Genomic DNA, 25334 nt, shown 5'->3' on the forward strand with positions numbered 1-25334 from the left:
GGAAGATGATGCTTAACTGACTTAGCCACCCACATCCCCCACATACCCATTCTTTTTTTTTTTTTTAAGATTTTATTTATTTACTTGATGGAGAGAAACACAGTGAGAGAGGGAACAGAAGCAGGGGAGTGGGAGAGGGAGCAGCAAGCTTCCTGCTGAGTAGGCAGCCCCATGCAGGGCTCATCCCAGGACCCCAGAATCATGACCTGAGCTGAAGGCAGCAGTTTTAATGACTGAGCCACCCAGGTGCCCCAATACCCATTCTTTCTATGAAAATAGAAGGGGCAAGAAAAAGTCCTGTAATTTGTCAGGCTCTCTGTCAGTTCAGGAAAGATATTAATAACAATTCTGCCTGCCATCACTTTAATTTAGGGCAAAAGAGAACTAGACAGTGTGATGGGTGAATGGAGGAAAATGCCTTTTATTATACAAACGGAGAAACTGTTTTTGAAAAAACACCAAAATTATATATTTTTATACTTGATACATTTTATATTTGATACATGTTTTTACAGTGACTTTTTTTAAAGTTCTCGTTCGATTATCTTGATAGTCTATACTCATGCCTGCCTACGAGTGTTATATGGACAGCTTAATACATGAACACTAATTGTCAAAAATATTCATGGAACCTCACCATACCATTTTTCTCAAAGCTTAAAACTGCTTAAAACTGCTTTGTAAGTGAATTCACCTTTATGGGATCTCTTAACCTCCTTTGGTATTTCTGTTACTGAACCCCATTGCGTAAATACTAAAAAATACACATTTACTGAGTCTTGCCTTTTATCAAAAAGTACCTGTAGCAGATTTCAAGTACAGTTTAGTTACTCCAGGTTTTTTTTTTTTTTTTAAATAAACTGTTCAACACCTACTTGTATAAGACAGTGATAGGCAATGATTGATTCAATGTAGAACATTATAAGGTCTCTGCCTTCAAAGAGTTTACAGTCAAGGAGAGAAGATAGGACAGGTATATAAAAAATGATCGTGTAGAACATACTGTGAAGTAAAAGACCCAAGAACAGTGTAATTATTCTAAGAGTATAAAGGAGGTAAAGATGAAAATAAAATCTTTGGGGGAAAAAAAAAAAGGAGGTAAAGATGAGTGTAAATGGGGAGGTGACATTTGAGCTGTTGTATCATGTGGTATAGAATTCCATCAGGGAGGGGCGCCTGGGTGGCTCAGTGGGTTAAGCCTCTGCTTTCTGCTCAGGTCATGATCCCAGGGCCCTGGGATTGAGCCCCACATTGGGCTCTCTGCTCAGCAGGGAGCCTGCTTCCTCCCTCTCTCTGCCTGCCTCTCTGCCTAATTGTGATCTCTCTCTCTCTCTCTATCAAATAAATAAAATCTTAAAAAAAAAAAAAAGAATTCCATCAGGAAGAAATTTTTTTTATTTATTTATTTATATTTTTATTTATCTATTTATTTATTTGTCAGAGAGAGAGAGGGAGAGAGAGCAAGCACAGGCGGACAGAATGGTAGACAGAGGCAGAGGGAGAAGCAGGCTCCCTGCTAAGCAAGGAGCCCAATGTGGGACTCAATCCCAGGACGCTGGGATCATGACCTGAGCCGAAGGCAGTGGCTCAACCCACTGAGCCACCCAGGCGTCCCAGAAATTTTTTTAAAAATAGGAATTTTGAAAGGACAAACTATGTTCAGAAAATGAAAAAAATATATATCTTTTGTTTAGATTACAGGGTACATAATGTTTATAATTAGGTTATAAGGTAGAAAGATATTTTGTGTCCAGATTATGGAAGACATCAAATGTCATTCTCTTCTATTTAGTAGGCAACAGGAAGTACTTCGTGGGATTTGACTGTTAAGAACTGGTTGGGGACAGTAGCTCAGACAATTATATATGGGGTAAAAGGAGCAGGGAATAACTAGAAATATAAAGGCTTAAATGATCCATTCATAAGTTCTACTAAAGGTTTAAAGTAGTGTCAGAGCGGTGAGAAAGAATTGTTCCTATTCCAGAAACACAGAGAACTGCAGGTATTAGAGTCTGTGGTGGGAAGCCTAGAGGGAGGGTAGTAGGGGTGGGGGGAGAGAGAGTGGATTTGGTAACCATGAGAATGCTGGGGCTGAAGTAGAGGAAACAGAGGAGTAGATATGAGAAGGACAGGAAGCTTGGGGCAGTGATGCAAAGTTTGGCTTCGCATATTGAGCTTGAGGTGAAGCCATATGTCCAGTTGGAAAGGTCCAGCAACCAGTATGCACATAGAAATGTCAACTTAGTAATCATTCATAGAGCTGTCATAGTTGATACTTTCAGAAATGATATTACTAAGGAATAAAACACAGGTAGATAGAAAAGAAAACTGAGACTAGAGCTCTGAGGGAAACCTACATTAAAAAACTGGAAGGGTGAAAGAGAAATGGAGCCTAAGTATTATATCCAGTGATTTAAAAGAATACTCAAACAGTAACTTCTCACAAGGATAATTATCATTCTTTCAACAAGTATATATTTACCATCACTGTTGTAGAATCTGAATACTGCAATTCTTGTATACTTCAGATTTTGTCTGAATAAGACAAAGTCCTAGCTCTTCTGGAGCATACATTCTATTGGGAGAAAAGGCAAGAGACAAATAATAAAACAAGTGAACAAGTTTCTACAGTTAAGGATCAAAGTAAACATTATGAAGAAACACAACGAAACCAGGAGGGTATGACAGAAGCAGCACTGTTTCTCCAGGCCTTTCATGCTGTTGATCTTTACAGCAAGTTGGTCTACTTGATGCTGAAGGTTTGCGTGAAACTGAAACTTCTCTCACTGTTCATCCACCCACTCTCCATGTATCAACTCTTCCCTCTATTACCAGTATTATAGTTAAAACATGTTTCATCAGAGTTAGCATCAGGGGGTGCCTGGGTGGCTCAGTCGGTTAAACTGTCTGCCTTCAGCTCAGATCATGATCTCAGAGTCCTGGGACTGAGTCCCGCGTCAGGCTCCCTGCACAGTGGGAGCCATCTTCTTCTTCTCCCACTCCACCTGCTTATGTTCCCTCTCTCACTCTGTCTCTGTCAAATAAATAAGTAAAATCTTTAAAAAAAAAAAAATCAGTTATTCCTAAAAATGTGACCTTTAGCTAATTTTCACATGTGCATCCTGATTTTTTTCCAAGGTAACAACTGTAAGATCAACAGTATTGAATCTTAATAATACTACCTTCCCTGTTACTAAGTCCTTCCATAACATTTTTTAAAGTCTCGATACTTTTCCCTTCCCAAAATGGCTTTTTAACTTGAATATGCAACTTCTAGATCTGGCTGTTTGGAGAGAGTTCGTGATTAAAGGCATTTACAATTAGAATTTAGTAACATTATACAAATTAGTGTATTTTCTTTGAGGTAGGTATATCCATTTGCAGTAGAAGGAAAATGGGCTTTCTGGCTGCTTGAAATTCACTTAGTCCTTTCTTCTTTTTAAAAAATAAAAGCTGTTATGTTTAATGATCATGACTTGTTGAATTTTGTTTCTCATGAGCCTGTTCCAGTATCTGACTTTTTCAGCATATTATGCTGTCTTTAAAACCAATGCTGAGACCCTCTTGTTTGCCATAATTTGGGCCTCTTTAAATTCATTAGAGCTCTAAGCTTATACAGAACAAGGGTATTTCTGTTAGAGGACTCCTTTCATCCACAAGTAGTTTTCCTTTTTAAAAATGTTTGACCACAGTTCATCCACATAAGTTGATTTGTTTGCCTAAGTTAAGTGCTAAGATGTGAAGATGGTTTATTATGCTTGTTATAGAATAGAAATAGAATTTCCTAGGGAAAACTTCCTAGGAACCCTTAGTACTTGGATTAAAGAGATTTTTTAAAATATTTAATGGTTAATTAAGTAAACTTGTCCCTATTCTCTGTCACTTTTTTTTTAGCAATATAAAATAAATACAAAATACTGCAACAAAACTTTTAGCCAAAATACCAAAATTTATGCATCCAGATGTTCTACTCTTTAAAGTGGATCCCAGGGGCACCTGGGTGGCTCAGTGGATTAAAAGCCTCTGCCTACGGTTCAGGTCATGATCCCAGGGTCCTGGGATCAAGCTCCACATCAGGCTCTCTGCTCAGTGGAGATCCTGCTTCCTCCTCTTGCACTCTCTCTCTCTGCCTGCCTCTCTGCCTACTTGTGATCTCTCTCTGTCAAATAAATAAATAAAATCTTAAAAAAAAAAAATAAAGTGTATCCCATTAGGGATGCCTGGATGGTTCAATGGATTAAGCATCCAACTCTTGATTTCAGTTCAGATCATGATCTCAGGGTGGTGAGATCAAGCCCACATTGATACCACATGGGGCTCTGTGCTGGGCATGGAGTCTGCTTAAGATTCTCTCTCTCCATCTGCCCCCCACCCCCATTCCTGTACCTGTATGCTTTCTCTCAATGAATGAATAAAGTGGACCTCTTAGGTGGTGGAATCCACAAATCATTTTGGGAACGCTTTCGGAAGGACTTTAGGATTTCTTCCACTTTCCTCAAGAGTGACAAAATACCCTTTGGTAGCAAGTTTGATTTTATATGATACATCATTTAAAGCTAAATTTGGCAAAAATGTAGTTGATCAAACTGAGAACTTATTAAATGAGAAAGAAAGAATATCTGTTCTAAAAAATTACTTTCTTTGGCTTTTAAAACTGTTTTTAAAGACTGTTGTCAAAAGATAATAGTTTCCTGAGATAATTATTTTTAATGAATACGATTTATTTGGATGATATATTTAAGAAAGTTTTTTTTTTTTTTTAAGATTTTATTTATTTATTTATTTGACACATAGAGCACACAACAAGGGAGCAGCAGAGAGAGAGGGAGAAGCAGGCGCTCCACTGATCAGGGAGCCTGGATTCGGGGCTGGATCGTAGGGCCTTGGGATCATGACCTGAGCTGAAGGCAGATGCTCAACCTTAGAACTGAGCTACCCAGGCATCCCAAGAAAAATTGTTTATTAGATGTGTTAACTCTATAGTCACTTCTCTTTTTTGTTCTAACAGAAACCTAAATAATTTTCAGTTGGGATAATAAATAGATATAATCTGTTTTATTCCTCATTATTATATGCAATACTTTTTTTTAAGTAGTCTCGTGTCCACTGTGGGGCTCAAACTCATGAGAGTCACACACTCTACTGATTGAGCCAGCTAGGTGCCCCTAGACTATATAAGATATCTTTTAATCCTGGTTTTAAAACCGTGTATAGCTTCAGGTAATGGATAGTACTAAATTGATGAAACCAGTTTTTCACTCTGAGTTTTAGGGGTGGCAGCTTAGATTATAACTCCATGCAAATGGATTTCCATTTTTGTTGTTATCACATATTGATACATGTATGTTTTGTTTTCTGGTTAGATTTATTCTCCTGACCATACCAGCAGTAGTTTTCCATCAAATCCATCAACACCAGTTGGATCACCGTCACCTCTCACAGGTAGGCTTCTGTTTTAACTACTGACTTGTGTATGGGGCTGCTTTGAAATATTTGAAATTTGTTTATTTTCCAATAAAATCTAGTAAAAATGTATGAAAAATTTTCTGAATTTTGAGAAAATATGTAAACAGAGTCTTGTTCATTTTGAATATTGAAATATTTGCTAGTTTGACTCTTTTCTGATTCTTAATTTGGTATAATTTCTAAGAATAATTGTTATAACAGGGTAAAAAGGCTGACAATTGGGATGAAAGCAAAATAGAGAAGGAGATAAATCAAAATTTTTGGTAAGGTGACATAGGAAGTAAACAGAATTACCCTATTTAGAAGTACATGTAACTTCTTTCTTGTTCTCTGCCTTTTCCTTGTACCATGCGTAAGACTCAGAAATGAATGTTTCCACTAGTTTGTCTTTATTTTCAGATTCACTAAGTTATTCATAATACTGTAGCTTTTTGCTAAGGAAAAGAAGTGTCTATAAATGTGGATGAATATTGTTAGTAGAGTTAGATAAGCAGTTTAGATTTGTTTTCCGTTTTTTTTCCACATTTGCTCTAACCAGTTCCAGTTACTATCCTACAGTATGAATTTGTTGAGGTACAATTGTTATTATTGTAAATAGGAATTTTTAGATACTAGGAATAAATAAAATTATAAGAAAAGGTTTAATATTTATTAAGCTATAATTTTAAAACTTGTCATGTATTTTTCTGAGCAATGTTTGAGAAAAAAACATGCTAAAGAGGGCATGCATTAGTTTTGAGGAAAAGACATTAGGCAACTGGGTAAAAATTGCCTTATTCCTCCACCAGTTGACCTCAGAATTGATTCTCTTTTTCTGATCAAGTCATTAATTAAGTCCGTGTGGCTTTGTTGTTGTTGTTAAACCTTTTTGCATTGTTGAAGGTTTCTGGTATATCAGGGCCCTGGCTATCACCTGTGCTTTGTGTATCAGCTTTGTGACTCTGCTGAGAAGCATTCCAGTGTGGAAATGATGAACTGCTGGCAGCTGCTTTCAGCTCTTAGTGGATTCTGCCACTTTCTCAGACACCATGGCTTCAGCTGTCTAGTAAAAGTTGAACAGCTGTTCCCCACATAGTCAGGACTATGAAAGACCCATTGACTTAAAGTTGTTATTTAACAGAGAGCTGAAATTACAGGAAGAATGATGTAACTTTAACCCTACTCACCCTTCTGGCACAGTTTTACTGAAATTGTCAGTGTCATTTTTGCCACAGCCTATTCTCATCCGAGATGAGAATATCTGTCCTTACTATGTGTTCCCACCTCCTCATCCCCTCTGCCAAAAGTAAGCTGTAAAAGTGTCCTTTGGTTTTAATTAATACTGGGAGGAGGTCGGGCAGCAGAGTTCAGGGATTAAAAATGAGGGGACATCACTAAAATGGAGAATCAGAGACTTAGACATTTTTCCAAAAAATCGTGGTTCAAAGTAAAATCTCACATTTCCTCCTCCATCTTTATTTGGGGTTTAATAGGTAATATCCTTCTCCCCTCTTTAATTCAGTTGATTAATAGATATCTGTGGTCTGTTGAAGTTGTGTAACGAAGGTACCGATAGGCTTCCTTCTCAATTCAGCAGTCATAATCGAAGAAAAATTCTTTCTTTCATATATTCCTACTGAAACAGTACATCAAAGACTGATTTTAAGTGTATATCTCCCATCCCCTGTATCTAGTATTTCCATCCTGCTACCACAGACATATATATACACACACCCTAAATTGACAGAAATGTAAAAGAGAGGAGGAAGGAAAGCACAATGTGATAAATTACTCACAGCTGAAGGAAAAATGAAAAAGATGGAGCAAACCAAAGCTACTATTACAATATGTGGAAATTATTTGGTACCTTATATTGTAGTGGCCTGTTACCTAAAGTAAAAAATTCTACCCCACTGTGTGCTCTCTATGCTTGTCCTATTCTCTATGCCTGACCCATCAGTCAGACTGGCCCCGGCCTTTGAGGATAGATAAACAGGCAAAGAGCCACACAGGCATCTTCTAAGGCAACCATCATTCTTATTTAAATTCCACTTATTTTCCTTAGGAAAATTTTAGGCCAAGAACATGTATATCTGCCTAAAGCATGTTTATGAGGAACTTCGGAGATGGTAATACTGTATCAGTCAGGATACTTTAGGCTGAAAGGAAGAGAAACTCTTGTCTTGACTGGCTTTAATTAAATAATGAGAGGATTGCTTATCTTGTACAAGAAGCCCATGGCAGGGCAGGTTCCTGGACCCTAGTATGTCAGAACTCCTGCTCTACTGCTTTGTAGGTCTTCCTCAGGCTGGTGGCAAGTTCAGTAGTTCAAGGTACCATATGTGGCCAAAACAGTGTTCAGTAGAAGAAAAAGACCATCTTTTCCTTGTATTTTAAGAATCTTTTTTAGAAGCTTCTTCAACAGATTGGCCCTCATGAGGTCTTGGCCAGCATTGGGCCCCCAACACACCTGCTCTAAACAGAAATGGGACCACCATGGTTATCTTAGACATTAGGATTTACCCCAAAAGCTAAGAATAGAGTTACTCTTTTCTGGTTCACACCAGGAAAGGACAGATATCCCATCCACCTCCTGAAGAAAATTAGGGCTCTGGCAGCAAGGTAGAAGAGATGACTATGTCTATTACAGTTGCCATTTGGGAACCGACACAAGTATTTAAAAGGATATGTTTTATTTTCTTTTCTCTTCTTTTCTTTTTTGTTTTTTTTTAAAGATTTTATTTATTTATTTGACAGAGAGAGATCACAGGAGATAGAGAGGCAGGCAGAGAGAGAGAGAGGGAAGCAGACTCCCTGCTGAGCAGAGAGCCCAATGTGGGACTCGATCCCAGGACCCTGAGATCATGACCTGAGCCGAAGGCAGCAGCTTAACCCACTGAGCCACCCAGGCGCCCCCAAAGGGTATATTTTCTAAGGGAACTTGGAGAGTAGACAAGCAAAATTTGTTTTGCTTTCTTTACCTCCTTCTAGAATATAAATAAATAAAGGTTTAATAATTGCCATGCTCAATAGCAATCTTGAGAATATTTACAATGGAAATAAAGAGGAAGAAAAGATTCCTTAGTTTTGGCTAGTTTAATCAATGAAATATTTATTTTTATTATCTGTCAGTGTGCCTGGTGTTAGGCATTTATCTGATGTCAGCATGTTTTCAGTTTAGCTGAGAAAATAAACACATAAAAATACAGCCATCAGAATTCACTCTGAGCTCGAGTGGTTGGGATAAACTTCATGAAGAGATCAAGACTTTAAAAAGAGGAGGAAGATTCTAGGTCTAAAGAAAAGAGTGTAACAAAGATCTAGATGCAAGAAAGTGCATGACTTCTTCATCCAGAGTCATGGACATGACTGATTAAGAACTCTTCACATATGGAAGTATGAAGCACTCAGAAAGGTTGGCTGGAGCCAGATTATGGAATGCAAAGCACTCCGTGCTATATTAAGGATTATCCAACCTTTTCTAAGTATGAGGGCTCTCATGAAAGTTTGAGTTTAAGGTAAGATTACTAAAAGAAGCAAGTTAAAAAAAAAAATTAGAAAATGCATGATGAATGGTCTTTCAAGAATTTCTTCCAGCCATTCACTATGTTGGTATCTAGTCTCTAAAGTTATTAACCAGTTAACTCTAAGTTCCACTCAGAATGAGAACAGATCAGAAACACTAGGTGGATCTTAGATTTAGTGATCAAAGAAGCCTATCCACGTTTTCTAGCCAGATAATTCCATTCTCCTATTCTAATCACCTAGCTACCTTGTTTTCTGGAAATGGTCACTAAATTCTAATAGCAGGTAAGTTTATTACAATCCTTCTTGAATAAGAGCTAGCTCTTTGGGGTGATCTCTAAAAGGCGCAGGTAATTATAGAAATTGTTAACTACAGAAACAGTTGAAAGCTTGTGCTTATCTAGTAGAAGGAAAGGATAAGTCCCAAGTCAGTACATATTTCTATACCAGATATCAGGTGACAGGGAAGGAAGGCAGGAAATAACCCTATCCTCTTCCATGTGTGTGTAATAATGCTACAGTTGATGATTACAGGCTAGAGAGAGAAAGAGAGAGAGAGATGACAGCAGCTACTGAACTAACTCTATCCATTCGTCCCCTTTGGGACAATAGCATGAATTTTTGAAAAGACAGCTGGGGTACAAGGAGCTCCATCCATCAACTATAACTTGGCTTTTCTATGAAGTTCAAGCAGGTATCAGTGATTTAAGCATGTTACTCTATTTTAACCAAGTGTGTCACGGTGGGGCAGCCCAATCTATACTAAATGCAAAACAGTTTTGAGTGTATTTTTCCAGTTTAATGAATTACATTTTGGATATAGACCTTAGCATGGTTTCTTCATATCATTATAAAAAAATAATGAGTGTAGGAGATTTCTTACCTAAGTAACTCTTTGCACATCTCATTCCTCAACACTAAACCCATTGAAGAACCACAAAAAATGCCTCTTTTGCCAAGCAGATTACATGCTAATAATCCTGAGGTGTTTAAACATAAAACCTGTATTAATATCCCATACAGATTAAATAATTTGATGATTAGTATCCTGTTACAGGCCAATCACCCAAAGGGAAATGGGAAAGATGGAGCAAAATGTTTGAAAATAAAATATTGTAAACATCAAAAGAAACTACTTTCAAAGTAAAGTCTTTTTCAAAATGGATTATGATTAACCTCTTATTCACATAAAATTCATAATTCTACATCAATGCTTGGAACACACTAATGGCTGCTGAATTCTGCTTGTTATATAAATTATCCTGTTCCAATGTACTGCTTTAGATTGTCCATAATTTGTGTAGTTGAAATAGGATTATCTTTGTATGTCTCACAGGAAACCTTTAATTGTCCTCAAAATATTGTGATATGCTTACAGGTTCAAAAACAAAAACAAAAACAAAAAAACCTGTTAGCTGATGAAGTATATTAACACTTTTTTTTTTTTTTACAATATTAGTGTCTAAATTTTCTCTATGTAATCACAACACTATGCATATAATTGTGAAATACAGTCAGGTTAAGAATCTATGTATCCAACTTTTCAACTTGCAAAATATATATGATTGATGGGAATACAATTACTAAGTTACTCAGCTAAAGTAAACTATAAAAGTTAAAATAGTTATCATAAGTTTTCAGTGCTTCCTAAATGTAGCAAATAATCTACAACAATAGGCTTGATGGAACATAGGTTAAGACTAACATTAGCTTTAGTGGCTCAGTGGTTGGGCCTCTGCCTTCAGCTCAGGTCATGATCTCAGGGGCCTGGGATCAAGCCCCGCATCCGGCTCTCTGCTCAGCGGGGAGCCTGCTTCCCCCCATCTCTCTGCCTGTCTCTCTGCCTACTTGTGATCTCTCTCTCTCTCTCTGTCAAATAAATAAAATGTTTAAAAAAGAAAAAAAAACTTGAGTTAGCAGTAAATGAGACAAATTAAGTAACCTTCGAGTTCTCCAACTTCGGATTTCTAATACAACTATGGTTGTCAGTGATGCTTTTATTAAGAACAAAAATATGTATTGAGTGAATGTTTTTTATTAAGAACAAAAATATGTATTAAGTGAATGTTTTTTGTTATTTTCTATAAATAATTTGTTTCCAAATGCACAGTCATGAAAATAGTATTTTCGATCAGTCATGTTTTTTTTTTTTTTTTAACTATTTGGCATGACCATTTAAACACTGCGTTCTCCCCAACACATGGATGAATTAACCCTTTCATTTTTTAATAGTTTTTTTTTCCTTTTTTTTTTTTTTTCTACTCTGAACTACTTCTTTCTCTTTATGTTATTATATTGCTACCTTCTAAAGTTGAAGGGTAAACATTTAACAAGTTTCATAATGACATTTTCCAAATTTCGTGAAAATTATACCAGGAAAATGTTCAATAGATAATCCCAAATGTATTTGCAGACATTTGAACTTGGTGCATTTGTGTATAATTTAATGGCACAAGTTAGTAAGACATTTTAGAAAGCAGTTTGGCTCTGTGACTTGAGGATCATAAATATATTTATACCTTTTAACTCGGAAATGCTTTTTATCCTTGGGGTGCCTAGGTGTCTAAATCAGTTAAGCATCTGACTTTTTTTTTTTAAGATTTTATTTATTTATTTGACACAGAGAGAGATCACAGGTAGGCAGAGGGGAAGGTGGAAGGGGAAGCAGGCTCCCCGCTGAGCAGAGAGCCAGATTCGGGCCCCATCACAGGAGACTGAAATCATGACCTGAGCCGAAGGCAGAGGCTTAACCCACTGAGCCACCCAGGCGCCCCTAAGTATCTGACTTATGAGTTCAAGCTCCATGGTGGGCTCTAGTTTTAAAAAAGAAAGAAAGAAAGAAATGCCATTTATCCTGAAGACATGTTCCCAAAAAGAAAATAACAGTATTTACCATTTACAGTATAGTAATACTTTTCGTGATAGCTAACTAAAAGCAGCCAAAACATCCAATAGTGAGGTAATAATGGTGGTTAAATAAATTATGATCTAGAAAATCAGGTGGATATTAACATAGTCATTAATAACACTATCATAAAGATTATGTAAAGCCATGGGCGAGGAACAGAATTTTTTTTTTTTCAATTTATTTATTTGACAGAGATCACAGATAGGCAGAGAGGCAGACAGAGAAAGAGGAGGAAGCAGGCTCTCCGCTGAGCAGAGAGCCCGATGTGGGGCTCGATCCCAGGACCCTAGGATCATGACCTGAGCTGAAGGCAGAGGCTTTTAACCCACTGAGCCACCCAGGCACCCCCGAGGAATAGAATTTTAAATTACATATATTTTAAGCACATTTTCTCAAGTTAATGTGTGCTAATGGATAAAGTCTGAAGATACGCAAACATAAAAGTAATTTGGGGTTTTTTTGTTTGTTTGTTTGATTTTGTTTTTTGAAGTATAGTTGACACACAATGTTACATTAATTTTAGGTGTACAACCTAGTGATTCAACAACTCTATATATTGTGCTATGCTCACTGCAAGTGTAGCTACCATCTGTCACCATATAATACTATTACAATACCATTGACTAGATTCTCTATGCTGTACTTTTCATCCCATGATTTACTCATTCCATAAGTGGAAGCTATAATTCCCACTTTTTCACCCACTTTTTCCTTCCCCCATCTCTCCTCTCCCAACCATCAGTACTTTGTATTCGTGGGTCTGTTCCTGCTTTTTTTGTTACAAAATAACAGTAGTTAATAATAACTAATACAAATTTTTTTAAGTATTTTTAAAAGTATAGTTTTTTTCCAACTCCCTACATTGTTGTATTAATAATGAAAAAAATGTTTTTAATGTATTGGGGTTATAAGTAGCCAATACTACATTGAAGGCTGAATAAAAATGCTTACATAAGTTTATATATAGCGACAGAACATTGTTACTGTTTCTTTCAGAACATTATCAAGATCTTTGAATTAACCAAAATACCTATATGTGGTTTTGTGTTTTGTTTCAACAGGTACCAGTCAGTGGCCCAGACCTGGAGGTCAAGCTCCTTCATCCCCAAGCTATGAAAACTCACTCCACTCCCTGGTAAGAGCCTCTTAGGAATAAATGGGTCACTTTTATCTGATAGTGTGGGTGCATTTTTTCAGTAAATCTTGAGTAACAATGAAAAAACAGTAGGATAGCATTACATACAAATTCTTTAGTAACAAATGGCCTGATGTAGTTTAACTATATAAGATACATTGGGTGTGCCTTTTGCCATCTGTTCTTTGGGACCTCAGGCTTCTGGTCTCAGGACAGCTGGTATTAAAATAGAGTTACAGGATTTTTGCTCCTTTGATAAATCTAGAGTTCAGTTCTTCTATACTTTTATGTTTACCTATGAGAGGAAACAAAAAAAGCACAGAGACCAAGTAAAAGCAAGAAAGTTAGTCCAGCAGGGGAAAAGGGCACATTTTATTCTTTCTCATGTGACTATTCTGTAATGGTTTATTACATTCCTATTAAAAGTTTAAAATGTAGTATCAGCTATATTTGTCATGAAAAGTGTTATTTCCCGTGTTTCTTTTTTTTTAAAAATGTATCGTGTTCATTGTAAAAGCAAAAATGTTCTTTAATGAAATGAATAAAGCAGTAGAATAAAAGAGCCTGTCTAGGTATTGTGCATGAAGAATTTGTGGTAGAATGTTAACTGCTGTTGCTTGTCAATGCTTACCACAGAATTACAAAGGATTATAAAAACAAAATGAGGATAACTTGATGGAATGCTAAGTCATGCTATCATTCAATAATTCCAGGTTGCAAATAGAAAAGTTCTTTTTCTGTGACTAACAGAACAATTGAAAGGAAAGTCTTCTTCTCTCATATTTTGCAAGCAGATATAAGCAATGTGTGCTGTTTAGATGCTAACCTTATAACTTTGCTGTTAAATCCCAGCCTTCTCATACCTTAATACAAGTAGATCTTGCAGGTCTCCGCGTTAACTTTACTAACATGTTATGCTGACATGCGCATCAGCTATTTCCTCATCTCTTTTGGAGTTAATCTTAACCTGTGCTTTGCCTCCTGTTCTGTCTTGACTTTGCCAGAAAAATCGAGTTGAGCAGCAACTTCACGAGCATTTGCAAGATGCAATGTCCTTCTTAAAGGATGTCTGTGAGGTACTATTTCTTTTAGATGGTGCCTTTTTTGTGTTTCAGTTAATTATACTTCCTATTATCCATTTAAACTCCTCAAGCCTGTACAGACTCCAAAGTCTTTTAAAATCACACAATGACCATTTTCGTTTTTGTACAGTATATAAGAATAGACTTTTGTTCTTTCATGTTATTGAGAGTGATTCCTTTTAAAAGAGCTCTACTGGCATGTGCTTTTGATTTTTAAAATTCTAATATGTTTGTGTATGGGGCATGTGTGTATCCACAGACAATATCATTTCCTCAGTTTTGTGAAAGAGCATATTTGGATGTGTTCACCATTTCAGATAGGTATGCTTTGTTCACTTAAAACAAAGTTATAGCTTAAACTTGATGAATTTGAGGACCCTTCTCTAAATTGCCTGCATCTCAAAGATCAGTATTAAAGTCCATGTTACCGCTTTTATTACCAATAATTATCAGACACAGCAGAATAGTTTTCATCTTCTGTAGGAAGCTAAAAGAAATAGCCTCATGGTAGATTGGTAAATAGATTTTTATGAAGCAGTGATTTGTTTCTGAAGCATTGTTAATTTTGCATAGTCAGCAAATATCCTTGCTTTGATTCTCAATTGTAGTACAGGTAGTTGCTTTTGAAGCTACATGATAGTACATTTTACTTGCTGTCTTCCATATATCCCAAAGTAGAAAACATAGCAGTTTAATAATTTAACAAATATCAGTGGTAACGTCCATGTCTTTTTTCAATCTGTACAGCAGTCTCGAATGGAAGATCGTTTAGACAGATTGGATGATGCTATCCATGTGCTGCGGAACCATGCTGTGGGACCGTCCACCAGTTTGCCTGCTGGTCACAGTGATATACACAGTTTATTGGGACCATCCCATAATGCACCAATTGGAAGCCTCAATTCAAACTATGGCGGATCAAGCCTTGTTACAAGCAGTCGATCTGCTTCAATGGTAAAGTAGTGCTCATCTCTTTTGTAGTGACCACTAATGCCTATAGTCCTAAATGTTTTTCATGAAATCTTTGGAAGAGAAGTCCTTTTTTAAAAAGTACTTATTGGACAGGGTCATTGGCAGAGCTTTGGCCCTTAAAGTCCTGCTACAATCATGTGCAAAGAGCTAAAACTCTCTGCAAGTTCATTTTAGCTTAAACTTAGATTTTTTCTTTCCAGATGTGTGGCCAGAACAGTTTTGCCTTGAAATAGTGTGTAGGAAGTCTGAAGAGCAAAAAACAGTAAAGCAAAACTGAATTTTAAGGGGTCTGGCTGTTTGTTATAATTCAGAACCAGCCTTCAAAGGCAGAAGGAATGTGAAATTATTTGTACACTCCAAATTTAAGCTTTATTACCAAATGAAGAAAATATGGAGTAATTTTAAGAATAGCTGTAATTTAAATGACAATGAAAGGAAAAAATATTCAGTTAATTTCTGAAGAGAATAAGATAATTCAATCCATCTTTTTAAAAACATAATAATTCTTTAGAGAGAAAAAAGTAAAATTTTTTAACAAATCAAAAAATTTTTTACATGTCCTGTGTTATTTTTTATCCAGATTGTCTTGAAAGGAATGAAGCTCTTTTTGAACCCGCAGTTTAACTGATGCCGTGTGTTTGAATGTTTATAGCATTGTTTTTAGGATTTATTGCATGCTATGAAATATTCTCCTATGAAACAGATTTCTAGCTGTAAGCCATGTGATCAAGGGTAAAATTCACCTATCACCAAAATAATTAGGTGCCCCAAATGCTGAAGGCTTGTGTTCTATAAAACAGGATTGGTTCCAGATTTTCACATTCACATGTCAGACAGCCATTTATATTCATTTTGGAGCAGCTGAAGTAAACATCAAACACGGCTGCCTAGTTTCCTGAATACAGTGTTTTCGGCAGCATAAGTAACATTAGATGCCTGCATATCTTAACAACCAGTTTGGGGGTTTTTTTTTTGTTTTTTTTTTTTTGCAATGTCAGAAACTTTAAATTCAGGCTCTTTCTAAATTTTTGTTGCATTCAGTAAGCTAATAAAATGTGGAAACATTTAAAATTATGAAAGTCATAGAAATAGAAGGGGGTATTATCACTGTTAATAGTAATAGTAAAATAATATCAGTAGTTTAATAAGATAGCATTGTTGTAAATATAAATGCAGAATGTCAAATAATTATTTTGTTGAAATAAGTGCTTATCCTTCTTTATAAGAATGACTTAAAAATTAAATATACCTAAATCCCAAGTTTGCCTGAACTGCAACATTTGAAGTTATTCCTTCACCTCTTAATTGTCTTTTGATTCTTCCCTCTTAATAGTTCACTGCTCCTATATAATATTTGATATATCTCTGGCTCCTCCCAATTAAATGTCAAGTTTGTATAAAAACTTCTGTCTTTCGGAGGTTGTTTTTATGAACTTTGGATGTGAGTTGGAAAGAGACTTTTCAAAACCCAGTCCTCCAAAGCCATGTAGAAATCTAGTACATTTTAGAAGGACTTTTGGAGGGAAAGATTGTTTCATTAGATATTACTCTGAAGTTTAATTTAAAAAGTAGCTTCTGTTATATCCTTTAGGAATATGCTGCCTACTTCAGAGCATCAACAAAAAGGCTGCCAGAAATATTCTTTTAAAAGGAAAAAAAAAGTAGTTTAGAAAAAGTCTTCTTATTAGGAAGTACATCTGACTTGGTCTGAGCCACAGTTCTAGAGCAGCTAAGTCCACACTATTGCTCAGTATGTCTACCAAGATCCTCTTTCCAGTTCTGGCCTTTTTCGAGACGTGGAGCTGGTGAAAATCTGCCAGACATCGTCTGCTCGATCCATCCCATCCAGATTCAGTCAGTAGTGGAGTGAGTAATGGATCCACAGATGTTTCTGCCAGGCTTACCCTCAAAATATAAAAGTTATTAACTGTCAAAAAAAAATCTGAAACTCTCTGGTGACTCACTCTCCATCTCCCATCCTTCTGAAATGAACAGTTTAGCTCTGAGTCCTTAGTTCTCAATTTCAGCAAAAAGATCCAAGGATAGAATGAAATGAAGCTCATTGTGAGCCAGGGACTCTCCCACCTAAGTCTTAGGCATTTGGTTGAGGAGGATTCTTATCCTGGCAGCTCTTCAACTATCTGAGGACATCAGTAGTGCCAGGAGCCCCCTTCTTACACGCCCAGTAACCCACCTGTGTGAAATCAACTCTCTTCATATTGGAAGGTATGTGATATAGCTATTGCCAGCCATCTCCAAGAATTAATCTCCTGCTTTTATTATTCCCTCCTGCCCCTCTGTATTCTAACTGATGATGACTAAGAAATTATACAATTTTACATTCTCAAATCACTTTTCCTTTTTGGTCCTGTTTGACTTTCTGGTAGTTTTTATATTTTTCCTTTATATTAACATAAATTAGTATTTGTTTTAAAGGTTTCTAAAAATGGAAGTTACGTGGCCAAAATTACGAAGTAACCACAGAAATATCAGTTTATAAACCATTCTGTATCGCCATATAGAATTTGTAAGGTCAGCTTCTCTCTAAAGTATGTAATTTTCATCATTCCATTTATTTTTTGCAGACAATAGAATTATTCTAATAAATACCATTTCAGGAATTCCACAGAACATTCAAATAAAATTTTGGTTTTCATGGGACTTTACTGTAGGTCACTATCCTAATTGCAAGTTTTAAATAGGATATTGCTTTCTCTCCTAGCATTTAGAAGAGGGATCAGCATTCTTCTGTAAAAGGCCAGATAGGGGTGCCTGGGTGGCTTAGTGGGTTAAGCCTCTGCCTTCGGCTCAGGTCATGATCTCAGGGTCCTGGGATTGAGCCCTGCTTCGGGCTCTCTACTTAGCAGGGAGCCTGCTTCCTCCTCTCTCTGCCTGCCTCTCAGCCTACTTGTGATCTCTGTCAAATAAATAAATAAAATCTATTTTTAAAAAAAGGCCAGATAGTAAATATTTTCAGCTTTGCAGGCTATATGGTCTCTGTCACAACTACTTAACTCTAACATTGTAGCATGAAAGCAGCCAGAGACATTATGAAATCAAATGGGTGTGGCTGTGTTCCACTAAAACTTCATTTACCAAAGAGCGCCTTAATTTATTAAAAAAACCAGGACCAGATTTAACCAATAGTTCACACCTTGCCAGTTTTTGAATTACAACATAAATTAGCTTCCCAATGCAGGTAACAAGGGTTTAACAAGTTTTCTTCTTTTTCTTGTAGATTAAAACTGCTTGCCTTTTTTTTTTTTAATGAAATTGGTTTGGGAGTTTTGTTGAAGTAGTTGGAATATTTGAGGTAGGCCAGAATACACTTAGAGTAGAAGAGTAAGAGTTGATATCTAGAAAAAAGTGGTACAGACAGCCCAGCGCTCACCTGCAATGCTATCAAGATTGCTTGTTATAACAGGCTACATAGACAGGTTTAATCAAAATAGTGTCTCTTGGTCAGGGAAATAACTTAGTTGCTGATAAACTTTCTTTACATTGTTTTCGATTGTAAGAAGATTATGTCAATAATAGTCACCCATAGCTGATAGTATTGATATTTGAAAGGGCCATCTTCTTGTCTTATAGATGAAATAATTGGTATTCCAGAAGAAGATTTTTATATTTCACACCAAGGAGATAAGACTACCAACTGCGAGAAACATATGTTAATAGAAGCCAAAATCAAAAGACTGGATTTTGACTGTTACTTTCAACTAAACTTGACCAGCTTCAAAGTTTAGAAGTAAATGAGGTTTCTACTACAGAAAGCTTTTAACATTATTTTAACTATCTAATACACATAAAAATTAAATTCTTAGAAAGATTACTGTGTAAGAAAAAGAAACTAAGAAATAAATAATTCCTGCTTTTTGAAATATAATTAGTATAGCCAGCCTGACATAGTTTTAATATTTGCTCTTATTTTTTAATAGGATTGATATTTTCATTTACTTATTTCATATTCCCTTTCAACATTTTTGATGATTTCTTCATATTTGCTGAATGCAAATGTAAAACTTGAGACTTTTTTGTCAGATAGTCTTACTAGGATATGATTGGTATACTTTCAAATTTTAAAGTCAGGGTTTTGGGAACTATTAAAATGTTCAACATTGGACTTCAGTTTTGCTGCCACTTATTTAGTTTAAGAATAAACTCTTGGAATAAACTACTAACTGGAAAAAATACCAAAAAGGACCAGAATTGTTAATTTTACTTGGACATTATTAAAAGGTCTCAACAGTATAAAAGTTACTGTATGTCATATCTGTTTATGGCTGGTAGATAGCTCATGATACCGCTTTTATCTTTAACAGAAAGTACTCATTCCTCTAAGAGTGATTTCAACATCATACTAAGTTATGTGAGAAGTTTTTTGTATTAATGGAAGCTTGATGGAAATCTTAAAAAGTTCCTTATTTATGATATAAAACTTATCCATAAGGTCTTTTGATTTCTTTGTTATAAATACTAAGGAAATTTAATGCAACCATTTCTTTTAATTTTTTTAATTATTTGGGTTTTTCTTGTTTAAGCCATGGTTGAAGATGTCTGGTGTTCTTTTGTGACAGCAGAATAAATAGTGTTAAATTGTAGGATTTAAAGTCTCTTATATAATGATGTAAATATATGTTTTATCTGTTTTCTAAATCTTAAAGCAGTTAGAGAATCGAGAATAGTTGTAAGAGACAATTAAGATGAAGTTATTAAAGACTAACATGCAAATAAAGTAATATTTATTCAAAGTTCGCACTTTTGTCACATAGAAAATTTGAATTGTTTTAACCTTACATTTAGACAGTATTTAATTTTATTAGTATAGGTGTATGCCATAGAAATTGCACGTCTAGGTTTCAAATGAATTGAAGGAGTTTATTTTTAACTATATTTTACTTTTTCTAACCAATTTTTTCCTAAGTGGGCAGTTTAATTTTTTTTTCATTAAAACTACATTATGGTGGTTTTTAAGAGATTTGATACCATTTTTTTAAATTCAGAATTGATCTAAATGGCAACTTTTTTAAGTTTGAAAACCATATAGGTTATATGTTTATGGCAATATCATTAAAGAAGCACCACATTCTACCGTTTCTAGCCTAAAACCCCTCTTTAGGTAAAACAAAATACATACAGAAAATCAGTCTGTAGATTAATACTGATTAATTTAATTAATTAGTATTCAGTGAACAGTACAAATGGAACAAATTATTAGAATAGAGTTCATAATCAGAGAGGAATTCATACTCAGTACTTTTCAGTCTGCTTCTTAATTCACAAGACCTCTTATTCATCAACTAATTAGATTTAGCATTTTTCTATTGTGGGTGCTAAGGCTATTGGCCAAATTAAATGAAAACAGGTCCCTTGTTGGGTGCTCCCACAAAAGTAAGGCCATACACAGATTGAGAAGATTCAGAATGCAGGATGATGTCATTTAATGAGATGGGCCTTTTATTCTGAAATAGAGCTCTTCATAATAATTGGAATATAGAGCATAGCAGGCCTAGGGGTTTGCCTTCCCCTACTTCTCCCCCAGTAGCAGCAGCCTGTCAGCTGTATGCTAACGAGAGGAACAATTAAACATAGGGTCCTATCTGGCTGGCCCAGTCTCTGAGCTCAGACAAAGAACTGTTTATACACCTGTTGTGTCTGTGGACAGAGCTTTTTGAATGGGTAGCTGCAGATTAAAAGGAGGACATGGGAGCCAGTGTGAGCAAGGGTTAAATAGAACTTTAAGAACTGTGAAAGTCAAATTCTCCAGAAAATATATGAGGGCCATTTGCAAGGGGAATCAAGTTACAAAAAAAAAAATAAAAGTTCCTGCTAACTTCATTAACATGAAGAACTCCAGACTTCAAGCTTTTTGCTAGTCTGAGGCCATTATTTAAAGCTTTAATATTTTGGGGGGGATCCAAAAAAATACTTAATTTATAGTATTCCAAAGAGATGAAAATATTTGTTGGTGTTTATATCCCAAAACAAATTGATCAGCCATCCGATTTTCCTTCAGGGAAAGGAATCTAAGATTTACTTAGATAATGATTCAGAAAATCAAAAAATTGTTTTTACTAATAAAATAAAAAGAAGTAAGAATTCGGAAGATGCATCATCACTTATTGGTTGGATGGAAATTCAGTCTGTGACTATTCGACAGTATTGTCTTACAAAGCTGTAAAATGAGTTGTACATATACAGTATAGAGTAAATGCACATATGTTTAAAAGTTTAAGTTTTAAAAGACTATTTTCTTTTAAGTTACTTGGTATGAATACTTGGCTCAGAATAGTAGGTGAAAACAAAATTTACCACGTATTACCAAAGATCAGGGGAAGTTTTGTTTTAAGTTCACATTCTAAACACAAACACAGAAATCTTAGCTTTTACTTTGTCCTGCAATGATTTCTTCAGCCAGTCAATATTGTTCTGGTAGTATTTATCTTTAGAATAGGCTTAGGCTCCTAAAGTCCCAAAGGTTTTGTAGCTGTATATTGTATTTATATTATATTTATTTTTATAAATGGGATTTTTAAACTGACCTTCTTAGATCATTAAGTAGTTTATAGCAAGCAAAGAAAGCAGCTAATCCTCAGCAATGACTGATCCTTAAATAAATTTAGAAGTACACAGGGAATACATTAAGTGGGTTTTTAAAAATTACATTAAAGGGCCACCTGGATGAATCAGTCAGTTAAGTGACTCTTGATTTTGGTTCAGGTCATGATCTCAGTGTTGTGAGAGATGGAACACCACCTCGGGCTCCATGCTGGGCTTGGAGCCTGCTTAAGAATCTCTCTCCCTGCTCCTACTCTCCTCTCCTATGCCAGCCTCCCTCCTTGGAAATTTTTAAAAAGAAAAGCTACATGAAAGATAAGAGTAAGGACAGAGCGCAGACATTTCTTTAAAAGGGTGGTGAAAAACCTGATGTTTTCTAATCTAGTCCAATACCAAATGGCCTGTTGCCTGAAACTTTGCATTGGTCCCTTTTGTTGGGTTCACAGGAAACCAAAGGATAAACTTGCACAGGGGTATTTATACCTCTTAGGGTAAAATCCGTACAAATTCATGAAAGATAAAAGCTAAATTAATTACTCAAGAGGGATCCAGAGCAAAAGAGTTTGCTGGGATTGAGGGATTTGTTGAAAAACAATGATTCTTATATATAACTCCAAGCAATAAACCTCTTAATTAAAGGCTTAATCTTGTAGTTGACACATGTGCTACTGTTCTAATAAAAGCTTTATTTGTAACCAGTTTTTCTAAAAATACAACTATAGCTAAAATACTTGGTGATACTTGCATGTCTTCTAATTTTAGGCTAATTATGATTTATGCAATTAGCATAATTCATCTTTTTCTCTAAAACAATAAAAATACGTCATTTTTGTTGCCTGCCAATGCAGAACTTTTGTTTTAAGTTTATTTCATTTTATATTGCTTTTGCTGCTCTTCTAAAATTTTTGAGAGAGACAAAGGAAGAAGAAAAAAGAAACTGTATGTGTGTGTGAGGAAAGGGTATAGCAAAGTATAGATAAATACTGTTACTACTTAGAGTGTAGCAATATTTTATTAAATGCAAATTCATACATATGGAATATGCATATGGAGTAGATTTGCAGATTGATTGATGCAGGATAATTAACAGATGCTATAATGTGTAGTGCTTTATGGTTTCTAGAGTGCTTTATCTCTGTTGGCTCATTCACTTCAAACAGCAACCTTCTGTGGAATATAAAATTTTAAAGTTGGAATTTTTTTTTATTTTGATTCAGAAGCAGTGGTACCAGCAAGTCTTTTGAAATCCAAAAATCAGAAGAGTAGCATCCCCAAAAAATTTGTTAAATTCAGATGAATGATAGATTTCATTTTCTCTATTAGGCCCATTAAAAGAATTTAAACAATCATTGCCCCTAAATGGTCTTGACTTTTTTTTTTTTTTTTTTTTTTCTTTTTAAACTTTAGGTTGGAACTCATCGAGAAGACTCTGTCAATCTCAATGGCAATCATTCAGTCCTGTCTAGTACGGTCACTGCTTCAAGCACAGACTTGAACCACAAAACACAAGAAAATTACAGAGGTAACTGTATTGTTGGTCCCAGCAGTAATGCATACAGAGATATCATTTGGAACACTGTCATCTTTCTTACAAGCAGATTGACATCTGTGAACCAAAAGTCATCTTAGGTGGGGCAATTCCAAACAGTAGTACCACTGAATATAGAGGGTAGGTATTTAGTTCCAATTTTCCTATTTGGCTGGGCCAACTGTAGATATTTATTGACAGATAGAACCACATGCAAACTGTTCAGTATTTTCTGGTCATCTTACCTGTTCATGATTCTGTTACATCTCTTTCCTAGTCACTTCCCCTCATGACTGAGCCCTTATGGTCCTTAGAGGCAGTAAAGAATTTTTCTGAGTATGTTGAGAGCTCCAAGTGATATAATAGCTTTTATTTAGAAGATTATAATTTAATTGGAGAGACAGACAAACAATAAACTGATAAAAACAAACTGATAAATGTTATAATAGAGCTTATAAATACAAATATATTACTAATTTTAAGACCACCAAAGTAAAGTTTTCCCAGTTATATTTAATCATATGACCCATTTTATTGTGTTTATCTGGGAAAATGTTAAAGCTTATTTCCTTTACCTTAGCAGTATCTTAGAAGTCAGTTTCTAAACTGCATCAGGTTTCTCATATTTGTTCAGTTGTTAAATAGTGCCTTAAAGTGAGCATTAGAGTGACCATCAAGGTCAGACTTCTTCTTTTATTTATTTACTAATTTTTTAGGATTTATTTATTTGGGGGGCGGAGGAGAGAGAGAATCTCAAGCAGATTCCCTGCTGAGCATGGAATCTGATGCTTAACCCACTGAGCCACCCAGGCACCCCAGACTTCTTTTAAATACAGATGCTTTAAAAGTAATTCTCTCCAAGGTTTGTGGATCTGTTCTTTCCACCGCTAAATAGTATATTATCATACATCTTCAGACGTCCATAAGAGTCCTGTAACAAGTAAAAACATTCACCATCTAGAAGGTTTTTTACTGTCTTAGTTCTAATTCTGGACATTTATGTTTCTTTGCCTCTTTGTTAGGTGGCTTGCAAAGTCAGTCTGGAACTGTTGTTCCAGCAGAAATCAAGACTGAAAACAAAGAAAAAGATGAAAACCTTCATGAACCTCCTTCATCAGATGACATGAAATCAGATGATGAATCCTCCCAAAAAGATATCAAGGTTTCATCTAGAGGCAGAACAAGGTATTTGTTAGCATCCAGGTATTACATTTCACTCACTCGCCATGGGTGAAAATGCTTTGAAAATTGAAGGGTGTCATGCATTTATTAAGTGTCATCTATGTTCTAGATACTGTGTTAGGACTTCATATTTTACCTCATTTAGTGCTCACAGTAGCCCTAAAAGGGGGGGGGGTCATAAAATGCTGACTTCAAAATTATGCATTCCATTATACCATAGTATTTTAGGGGCTACATATAAAAAAGAATTATATCCCTCCCTTCAGTTAGAGCACAAAATAATTAAAACAAGTCAAATTTTACATTTGGAGACATTTAGATTCAGTACACCAATAAATACTTAAATATATTATTTTAACGCTATGTTTATGGTAAAACTCTGTTGTATGATTTAAACCAGGGGTCAGCAAACTATGGCCCATGGGCCAAATCTAGCCCATGGTCTTTTTTAATAAATAAAGTTTTATTGGAACACTGCCATACCCCATTCATTTGCATATGGTCTATGGCTGCTTTCCCAACACGGTGGCAGATTTGGGTAGTTACAGCAGAGACCAGATGGCCCACAAAGCTGAAAATATTTACTATCTGGCCCTTTACAGGGCAAGTTTGCCAACTCCTGATTTAAACAATGATTTGAGGAGAATATGGAAAAGGAAGTACTCCAGGTGGACTGATGTTGGAGAAGATTTTCTAGAAACCAGACTTGACTTTGCTTTTCACTATGGATATTGATACATAGTACATTAGTTTCAAATGATTTTCAGGTTCTTCCCTCGAATTTTTCTTCTAATTCTACATTAAATTTAGATGGTTTGGTGTATTTCTGGCATACCCTGGTTTTTTGGCATTAATAATATGTATATATATCACACACAGATATTTAAAACATTGTTCTTTGTATTAAATTAGGCTACAAAGAAGACCACGATGAGCGCGGAAGATATAACTAAAAAAATTAAATTGAAAATTAATCTAAAAATTAAATTTTAAGGTTCT

General features: G+C 35.4%; 1 protein-coding gene across 7 annotated transcripts in view; it reads left to right on the forward strand.

The window, feature by feature from the left end:
- TCF12 (transcription factor 12) overlaps positions 1-25334 on the forward strand; it is a 392538-nt gene that overhangs the window by 349758 nt on the left and 17446 nt on the right. For 5 of the 7 annotated variants that reach the window (XM_004777303.3, XM_004777304.3, XM_013048257.2 and 2 more), the window contains 6 exons: positions 5364-5442; positions 12940-13013; positions 14018-14089; positions 14843-15049; positions 23033-23147; positions 24176-24338. In XM_004777303.3, the coding sequence (XP_004777360.1) occupies positions 5364-5442; positions 12940-13013; positions 14018-14089; positions 14843-15049; positions 23033-23147; positions 24176-24338 (710 nt within the window). The remainder of the gene's footprint in view (positions 1-5363; positions 5443-12939; positions 13014-14017; positions 14090-14842; positions 15050-23032; positions 23148-24175; positions 24339-25334) is intronic. The other 2 variants (XM_004777305.3, XM_004777308.3) reach the window with 1 other exon arrangement.

The sequence above is a fragment of the Mustela putorius genome, unplaced genomic scaffold (genome assembly GCF_011764305.1).
Source record: "Mustela putorius furo isolate JIRA1106 unplaced genomic scaffold, ASM1176430v1.1 tig00003896_pilon_pilon_pilon, whole genome shotgun sequence".
Taxonomy (NCBI): Eukaryota; Metazoa; Chordata; class Mammalia; order Carnivora; family Mustelidae; genus Mustela; species Mustela putorius.